The sequence below is a fragment of the Squalius cephalus genome, assembly GCF_949319135.1.
Source record: "Squalius cephalus genome assembly, chromosome: 12".
Lineage (NCBI taxonomy): Eukaryota > Metazoa > Chordata > Actinopteri > Cypriniformes > Leuciscidae > Squalius > Squalius cephalus.
Window position 1 is genome coordinate 23,476,009 of NC_137133.1, and position 10,543 is coordinate 23,486,551.

The following is a 10,543-nucleotide window of genomic DNA, read 5'->3' on the forward strand; positions in this document are numbered from 1 at the left end:
GGAGCCAAATAAATTTTAAAAGATGTACAAATAATGTGCTTTTGCTTATACTTGCTCTCCACAGACAAGCCAGAACCCCTTGTGATTAAATGTAAACAGCTGCATGGACAATGTCTTTTTCTTTTCTTTAGTTTATGGTAAAAATACACTAGGTTAGACAGAGAGCACTGGAAGACTTCGTTTTGGCACGGCCCACTTTTATTTTTTATCTCTTGAAGTTAGACGTGTCCACACTCAGCCTGATGTAGACGACTCTTTCTTTTCTTTTTTGGTTTTGAGCTTGCACTACTCTATCTTACTAGTTTGTAAAGTAAACACTCTTGCTTTTGTAGCAAAACTAGTATAGTGTCTTTGATGTTACTGCCCATTTCAGTGGTATCGGTGTATACATGGACTGCAACATTAGAGTGCATTTAACACCTGGTAGTATTTTGTAGAACATGCATCCACTTGAGTCTAGATTGCCACTATTTACAACACTCACTACGTCAGGGTATTACTACATGTTAATAAATGGCAAAAAAGTAAAAAAAATATACAGTATATATATAAAAAAAAAAAAAAAACTTGCAACAAGCAAGAAAGTGATGCACACACCAAGCCCAACTGTTCGACATCTTAAAACGCTAATCCTAAATCTCTTATATGTCAGTATAGTATTTCGTCATAACTACTCATGGGAGTGTAGAGATTACTATAGCAAATATATACTCTATAGCAAAAGCAATACTTCATTAAAACACATCAGAGGTCACAGGGCACTAAACAGGTTGCGGACCGCTAACTGAGCTAACCGTACCTGGCACACGAGAGAGCTGCTGGCACAGGTCCACACCGAGGGTTGAAGCACGCTGCAGTAGGTAACCCCAAGAGTGCATCTGGACCTCATAGCCAACCAGAATGTCTGGGTCAAACCTGCGGGAAAGTGGTGTTTTATGAGATGTGATGAGTGTTTTTGCTGTATTATCATCCTTTAAGATTATGTAAGAACAAAGTGCTCATCCTCATGTATTTCAAACCAGTATGTTGTTGTTGGTTTCTGCTGAACACTAAAGGAGAGTACTGAGGAATTTATTTTCCATATGACAAAAAAGAAGCTCCCCTTATCTGTGAACTTTGTCTTATGAAGTCATAAGATTGCTTTGTGTGACGCAAAAACCACAATTTAAGTCATTATAACTCCTGAATGGCAGTAGAGGAAAATATATTCAGTGAATGAATACAATTTTGGCCTGTTCATCTCATAAAGCCATTGCTGTCACATTTGGTTTTGAGTTTTGTTTCATGCTCAGGTTTCATGTCCTTTATTTCGAAGTTTTCACATTGTCATGTTCTTGGTTTTATCATGTGGTCCCCTTTTGTCATGTGATCCTGTCATGTGCTCCCCTTGTCATGTGTCCTATGTTGTCATGTGTCCTATGTCCCATGCTCTACAGCCCAGGCCCGCCACTGCTAGGCCTTCTGCACTCTAAAAAAACTAATATTTTTTTTTATTAGTTCCCCTTCACTGGCCTGGCCCTCCATCTCTCCCCCCTGGACCGCCTCCACTTCTCCACCCTACAGGACTTTCTGCTGATTTGGTTTTGGGGTGGATGTTCATTTAAGGTAGTGGTTCTCAACGGCGGCGTTCAGAGAACAACGGGGGCGTTGGAAGCAAGATTTTTGAAAGGTCAGGTGTAAATGGGGGGCGTTCACGAGTTTAAATATATAACGCAAATTTTTGTTCATTTACTTTTATTAATTTTAAGCATTTAGTCATTTATTTGTAATAAACACTTTAAGTGGGCAATTTAAAAAGTGTTAGAACTATGTATATGTTAAATTATGTTGTAAAACATATGCGCAGAGTGTGATATAATATTGTGTGTGCACGCGCGTCTATGGTGCTCGTGAAAGAATACGTCAGCAGCGCTAAAAAAAACAAAAAAACAAAAAAAAAACATTCGTCCGCAGCCGCTCTACTCCTGACCGCAAGTCCACCGTCAGTGTTGTAGGTAGGCACTAGGCAGTTTTTTTTTAGTTCATTTCTATTGCATTACGACTGAAAGCAGTATCAATAATGTCAAAAAATATGATGTGCAGTCAAGTTCGGTTGTATGCTGTTTAAATGAGTGTTCTCACCGATACGCTTGTTGTGATTCGCTGAGTTTTGATGAGTTGTATTTTGACGACTTGCCTAACATTCTAAAATCTTCCAGTTGAATGCGACATGTAGCCTAAGCTAGGCCTATGTATCTTTCTTTTGCAACGACTCTATTATTTTTCCAGTCAAAGACCAGCGCTCAAGCACTGACTAGAATCCAGCGCTGACAAGAACTAGCATTCACATGCTCAAAAATGTGTTTCGCGCTGACAACAATCCGGTGGTAGAATCACGCAGCGGAGGAATGGAAAGTTGACAAGCCATTAAAAAGTATTGACTTAAGAAACACTTATATTTTTTTCAAATATTTTCAATAAATAATGTTCCCATTCACTCCGGCGACGAATTTTAAAATTAATTAAACTAAATTCTATTTATAAGGTAAAACTTTTACATTTTTAGGCAATAACTGATTTGATTTGATTTGAATGCTTTATTTCGGACATAAACATAAAACAAGTAACAAAGAAAGTAAACTGAAAAATAAAAAAGACAAACAAACCAACAATTAATGATAATAATATGAAACCAACATGTCCGAAAAGGAGTAGGATGAAGCATAAGCTTATTAAAACCTACCCCTTCTCCACTATTCAAGAAACAATCAGTTTTCCCTAATAAACATATTTACATAATACCTATCTACAAAAAATAGAAAATAAATAAATTAAGCAAACACATACATAAATTATTTACAAAAACACCCAATTGCTAACTCCCTTCCTCCTCCCTGTACCTTGTGAAAACCATGTGTTTGTACTGCTTCTTAAACTGGATCATGCTTGGACATCGCTTAAGCTCCACACCTAGACTTTTCCACAACCTCACTCCACAAACAGAAACACAAAAACCTTTTATAGTTGTACATGCCCGCTGATGTTTTAAATTAAACTCCCCTCTCAAGTTATAACCCCCCTCTCTGTTAAAAAACAATTTTTGAATATTTCCCGGAAGTTTATTATGTATTGCTTTGTACATGATTTGTGCTGTTTGAAAATGAACTAGGTCAATTAATTTTAATGTTTTTGATTTTAAGAAAAGTAAATTTGTGTGCTCTCTGTAACCAGTATTATGTATTATTCTTATGGCTCTTTTCTGCAATATAAATAGTGATTGTATTGAACATTTATAAGTATTGCCCCATACCTCTGCACCATACTGTAAATATGGTAAAATCAATGAACAGTAGAGAATGTGGAGTGATTTGTGGTCCAGAATATGTCTTGCTTTACTAAGAACAGAAATACTCCTTGACAATTTGCTGTAAACATATTTTATATGTGACTTCCAGTTTATTTTATCATCAATTATTACCCCAAGAAACTTATTTTCATTTACTCTTTCAATGCTCACCCCATCTATTTGTAACTGTACCTGTGTATTCTTATTACAATTACTGAATAATATGAATTTGGTTTTACTTAAGTTTATTGATAATTTGTTTCTATCAAACCACATTTTCATTTTGCACATTTCAGTAGTAATCCTCACCAGTAGTTCATGCAAATCTCCCCCAGAACAGAAAATACTAGTGTCATCTGCAAATAATACTATTTTTAATGTTTTTGAAATGTTACATATATCATTGATATATAATAAGAACAGTTTTGGACCTAATACTGATCCCTGGGGGACGCCACAAACAATGTCCAAACATGATGATGAATATTCACCCAACTTCACAAATTGTTTTCTGTTGCTTAAATAACTTCTCACCCAGTGCAATACTAATCCCCTGATCCCATACCGTTCCAGTTTATTGATTAATATTTCGTGATTGATTGTGTCAAAAGCTTTTTTAAGATCAATGAATATTCCAATTGAATGCAGTCTTTGGTCTATTGCTTCTGTGATCAACTGAACTGATTCAGTTAATGCCAGTGATGTTGTATTGTTTGTTCTAAATCCATATTGACTGTCAGAAAGTAATTTGTATTTGTTTATGAAATTTTCTAATCGGTTATTGAATAGTTTTTCTAATATTTTTGAAAATTGTGAAAGTAAAGAAACAGGCCTGTAATTTGTGAAGTGGTGTCTATCCCCAGTTTTATACAATGGCACAACTTTTGCTATTTTCATTTTATTAGGAAATTTACCAGTTTGAAATGATAAATTACAGATGTATGTAAGTGGTTTTGAAATCCCATCAATTACTTTTTTTAAAACTTTCATATCAATTTCATTTAAATCGGTAGATGTTTTTCCTTTACAGTTATTTACGATATGTATTATTTCTTTTTCTTCAACTGCTGTAAGAAACATTGAACACGGATTTCTCACTATGAGATTATCCTCCCAATCCCCAGATGACAGTGAATCAGGAATTTTTTCTGCTAGGTTTGGTCCAACATTCACAAAAAAATTATTAAAACTATTTACCACATCATCCATATTATCTTTTTTCATATTGTTATCAATAAAATATTGAGGGTAGCTCTTTTGTTTCAAACCATTTTTAATAATGCTGTTCAATATGTTCCATGTTCCTTTAATATTGTTTTTGTTATTATCTAATATTTTACTATAGTAATCTTTCCTACATACCCTTATAATATTGGTTAACTTATTCTTATATTTTTTGTATTTATTTTCTGCCTCTTTAGTCCTTCGTTTTATGAATTCTCTATATAGTGTATTTTTCTTTTTACAGGCATTTTGTAATCCCTTCGTGAGCCATGGTTGATCTTTGTATTTTTGTTTTCTGTAATACTGTTTTATTGGACAATTTTTATCATATAATGATGTGAATATACTTAGAAAAGTTTCATATGCACTATCAACATTGCTTTCATTATATACCTTTTCCCAATTTAGTGCCAGTAGATTGTTCTTAAATGCAGTTATAGTTTCCGCTGTCCTTACTCGTCTGTATTTTAGTTTGTCTTCTGGCTGTTTTCTCTGGTTATTGCTATTATAAACCGTAAAAACCGGTAGGTGGTCACTGATGTCGTTAATTAATAATCCACTCACTGTATTATTGTCAATGTCATTAGTGAATATGTTATCGATTAAAGTAGCACAATGGGATGTGATTCTACGCGGTCTGGTAATTTTGGGGTATAAACTCATGCTGTACATTGTATTAATAAATTCATCAATCACTTTGTGCCTATTTGGATTAAGCAGGTCAATATTTAAATCACCACAGATAAATACAACTTTTTGATTAGTTTTTGAAAACATTCCATCTATCCAGTTATTGAATGCTTCAATACTAGAGCCTGGTGCTCTGTATATACAGCTGATTATTACATTTTTACTTTTTTCTTCATATATTTCAATTGTTATACATTCTAATAAATTATCAATCACAGTTGTCATTTTTTCTATTACTTTATAGTTTAACATTTTATCTACATACACAGCCACTCCTCCTCCACTCTTGTTCTTTCTATTTATACAGTTAAATTCATATCCATCAAGTTCAAAATCCGTTCCTTTATCTTTATTGATCCATGTTTCTGATATAGCAATAATTTTAAATGGTTTTATAAACTGACTTAGATATTCCCTTATGTTATTGAAATTTGCATACATACTCCTGCAATTAAAATGGATTATTGATAATTTGCTATCCTTTTTAATGGTCAGATTGTACTGTTCATCTGTGTAGTAGCAGCAATTGTTGTTAATGTTAGAAAAAAAATTATTGTCCGGGTCTATGTCATGCTCCATATCGAGTAAATTATGATCAGTGTATTGAAATGTTCTCAATTCAAGTTTTTCATGATCAGCAATCCTCTGTGTTATATCTCCAATGCCTCCTGGTGTAGATGAATGACTTCTATCAGACCGTGTCATTGTGGTGTGTTGTGTATGAACCATCATACCTTACTGTCCGGATTGTATTAATCATTCGTATTTTTCCAGTTCTTCGATGTTCCTGATGACAAGGGCTTTGGCTTGTTCAGGTGTCCCATTTAATTTAATAAATACTTTACAATTTGATGTCCATGTATGTTGAATTTTTCCCTGTTTTTTCATAAGGCGTGCTTTTCTGGCGATATCGCCGTTGCGTTTTGTTAGATGCTCATTGATGAATACGTTTGATCCCTTCAGTTTCCTTCCTTGTTTTAACAGAGCTATTTTGTGTTTTCGGCTGATAAATCTCATAATGACAGCTCGTTTGTCGTTGCCATCTCTCCGGGGCAGAGGGTGGCAGGCCTCTATGTTGTTGCAGTCCATTTCAATCCCTTTGGATTGTAGGAAGGCAGCCACCTGTTGCTCTACGGAATTTACCTCCTGTTCACCGGGCTCACCCCCGTTGTCATCGTTCACCGCCCGAGCGTATGACCAGGGTTTGATCCGGAGCCCAGTCACAATCACATCATTTATCCGGGTGTACGGCTCCAGCTCCGCCACTCGACTCTCCAGGTGCACCAGACGCCGGTCCTTCTCCGCGTTCTGGATCCTGAGTGCCTTTACCTCCTCCACCAGGTCCATGATGGCTTTCTGCTGTAGTTTCACAACAGAAATCTCCTCAGACAAGAAATCCAAAGATTTCTTAATGTCGTCACCCTCCTCGGCTGTCAATGCCTTCTTCGGACCCATGTTGCTAGGTTACTCGAGGTAGCGTCGTTATCCCAGCCGCTCGCTAGTTTGTCAACTAGCCGCCTTGCTCCGTTCTTTCAGTCCGTGTATCAAAAATCAGCGTCATTAAATCAGGCAGAGTTCAAACCAAGGGTGTCGGCAGATAGACCAGTGTCCGTAATCCAAGTCAATATCCAATAAACACAAAATAAACCCAGAATAGTCCAAAACCGAGCAGCACCAAAACACAACTCTCCATTCTCCCGTTGACCAAACAAGAGGGGACATAACTAATTCCAATCCCTAATGCCAAAATGTTTTCTTTGTTCACCAAGTAATTTACTGGTCAGGCATTATTGTTAACTCGCAAGACAGTACGGAGAAAATGACAATTTGATGGATAATTTAAATATATTCTGCAATCACATTTTGGTAATGTATTCATTCCGCCATCACATCTGAGCGCGAAACGCTGCTTGGGTAGTTTCTAGATATAAAAATAATTAATAATACAATAATAATTTAATTGTTCATATGTGTTTATTCTTGTTAGAAGATTTTTTTTTTTTACTGATTATGAACACAAATTAATCACGACAAACCAAATTAATTGTAATTGTATTAATTATAGCCTACCATTGATGAAAACAAGCTGATACCCAATGTATTTTAGGCCTACAATTCTAACATAATTTTTCATGAAAAATCATGATTGTATTTATTTTTCGAAAGTAAGGTTAATGTAAGCAGCTTCTTGCAATACTCTCCTAAATGCGTAATAAAACCTAAGTGCAAACGTTACCGCTTTAATGACCGTCCTTTACTTTTCAGTGCATTTGTTTTACAATATGGCTATTACTGTCATGGGATTAATATTATAACTATTATTATGTAGGCTAGTAGTGTAATGTAGACAGACACAACTAAAAGAGGTTTGAATTTTTCTTTGTTTAATTTGCACACTGAATATGGGTTGGAGCTTTTAATTTTAAACTCTCAAAGTGCACCAGATCAGTGATGCGCGGGTCAATGTATAAACAAACCGCACCCGACCGACGTTTTCAACTAACCCGCCCGCAACTCGGACCGCACAAAAAGAAAAAGAAAATATTGTACCCGACCCGCTTCCTGACCCGCATTTTTTAAAAGTAGTAAATGCTCATCAGCATCTTAATATAACTTAATATATTCTAATTTTGTCAAGAATTATAAAAAATCGTCAATAAGCTCATAATTTGTACTAGTCTAAATGTTTAGTTTTTAAAAACAATTTTAAAAAGCTGGCTATGTCTATTTTGATGTTTCTGCGCAAGTTCAGCAGACAGTGAGGTTCGGGTTTTTTCCGATCAGAGCTCGCGAACGGAGAGCTCATCTCTGAATATTCCGCTCCGCTCACTCATTCCGTAGGGTCGCTCGCCCAACCCAGAATGGCCTGAGCCTGGTTCGAAAATATGTGGAATAAGGGTTGCCTCCGACTAATTTTTTTTTTCTAGTCGACTAGTAGTTGTTCATTTAAGCCATTCGTGGACAAATCGCCCCTTTATATTAATTTAATTAAATAGGCTATAGCCTACAGGATAATAAGCGTTATGACCGCACGCATAAAGCTTGCCACAAAGCACCGGTTAAAGTAATGATTATGAATGTGTCTAAATTAGCAAGGAGACATTTAATTGTTTAGTAATAAACTGGTGTTTTCTGTGTCGCTGCAAAGATGAAGTTGACGATGCGGAGATTGCCGACTCGCCATGAACGCCAGAGAGAAATTACATAATCAGAGAGTAGCCTATTTATTTTGGTTTGAATATTTTCGTTTAACCCTCAGAAGGTCTTCCTTTCGGAGTCACACCCTGGGCCTTCCCGGTCAGAAGTGACTGGACACCTAAAAATGAAACTTCCTCCATCCCAGTAAAACCAATGCAATTTATTTTTGTTCTATAATATTTATTCTTTTTAATTTTGTATTTTGAGAGAATTTGATTGAATTTATTAATATTTATGGTCTATTTTTGCCATTGAAATTAATAATTTTTTTTTAAATATATATATAGCCTATGTATTTTTTTATGCAGTATTTTAGTTTAATATAGAGTCTAGGCCTTCAAAAAAAATGTTTTAAGCAGATTAACACCATCTGGTGAGAGAAGGGAGAGAAAGCGTAGAACCATGGTGTAACCACTAGATGGCATCTACAGCTCTTTATGGAGAGGCATGTGAATTCCCCAGCTGTTTGTGGACACATTTACTTCTTTATTTTTTACAGAATTTGTAACAAAAAATGCAATTCATTCAATTATAACACTTTATGTAAAATAATATTGAAAAAAAAATATATATTTTTTTATTTTTACATTTTTGGTCAATTTCCCATTCATTTCCTATGGGGGTCATTTTTGACCGAGGACCACAAGTGTGACTATTTTTTGTACGACCCCTTAGCATGCTCAGATCATGACCTTAATTTTTTTTATGTGTTCACATACCCAATGCCATAAAAGTCAAAAACAGATTTTTTGTAATCAAAATTATTGGTGTGTATGTGTATAAAAGTGTGTTTGTATGTGTGTGTGTGTAGGTGGGTGTGTCTTTTTTGCACTCTTGATGTTGTAGAGTGTCACCCCTTTACAGTGGTGTACTTTTTTTTAAGATTGTGGCCGATTTGTAGATTGTACACACAAAAATTCGGAGAATTTAATTTTTTTTGTCAAATTCCCATTCATTTCCTATGGGTCTGTCAAAAGAAGGCCTGTAGTGTGACTATTTTTTTTACGACCACTTAGCATGCTTGGATCATGACCCCAATTTTTTTTTGTATTCACATACCTAATGCCACAAAAGCCACCAAGTTTCATAACATTCCGATGAAGCTGTGATTTTTAGAAATTCAAAACAGAAAATTTTTCGGTCAGAAATGTCCCCTTCAGGGACCTGGATATTGGATAGGGGGCGCTGGCCCAAAAAAAGGTTGAGAACCACTGATTTAAGGCATCAGGTGCCACCTTTTTTTAACGGGGAATGTGTCACGTTTGGTTTTGAGTTTTGTTTCATGTTCAGGTTCATGTTCAGGTACACATATAGATCTCATCAGGCCGAACAACTTCTGCACTCTATGTTATTAGCTCCGCCCAACAGGAAGTCAGCTATTATGGATTGTTTGAAAAACGCATCCTCTGGAATTTGATGTACTCCTCCTAGAGAATTCATCCGATCCCCACCAAACTCGGTCAGCATGAAGTCAAGACATTGAGGATGCTAAATTGCGGACGGATTTTTGATATCTCGAACGGTTTGGCCTCTCTTATTTTTACCCGATTCAAACTTTATGTGTATAATGTAGACACACGGCAGATGTAGACCTGTGAAAGGATTATTGATATCTTAGATACTGTTGCCGTGGCAACGCATCAAACTTCAATATACTTTTGCATGAAACTCGACAGACACATCACATTTATTATCCAGTAGACATGTGCAAAGTTTCAGAAATGGGCGTGGTGAGGGGCTCAGTAGCGCCACCTTTAGTCAAAAATGGGGGCTTAGTTTTATCTAGAATCACAAAACTTGGTACGTATATTGTTCTCATCGAGCCGGACAACTTTCTAATTTACAGGCATTAACTGCAACCAACAGGAAGTCAGATATTTTGGTCTGAATATGGATTTTTTGTTAAATCAGCCTCTGAGTTTTTAGTTACTCCCCCTAAAAGGTTTATTTTATTCCCACCAAACTTTTTCAACATGATAAAAATATATTAATGATGCTAAATTGTAAACGGATATTGAATATCTCAAACGGTTTTGCTATGGTGAGGGATTAAATTAATGTCAAAAAGGAAGCAGGAAACATCTCATTACTTCTAAAAATTTTATT

At 35.7% G+C, this 10,543-nt stretch overlaps 1 protein-coding gene across 1 annotated transcript in view; it reads right to left on the bottom strand.

The window, feature by feature from the left end:
- The window catches only part of rev3l (REV3 like, DNA directed polymerase zeta catalytic subunit), a 351,481-nt gene that overhangs the window by 22,585 nt on the left and 318,353 nt on the right, over positions 1-10,543 (bottom strand). The window contains exon 19 of the mRNA XM_079887722.1: positions 800-915. Within this exon, the coding sequence (XP_079743848.1) occupies positions 800-915 (116 nt within the window). The remainder of the gene's footprint in view (positions 1-799; positions 916-10,543) is intronic.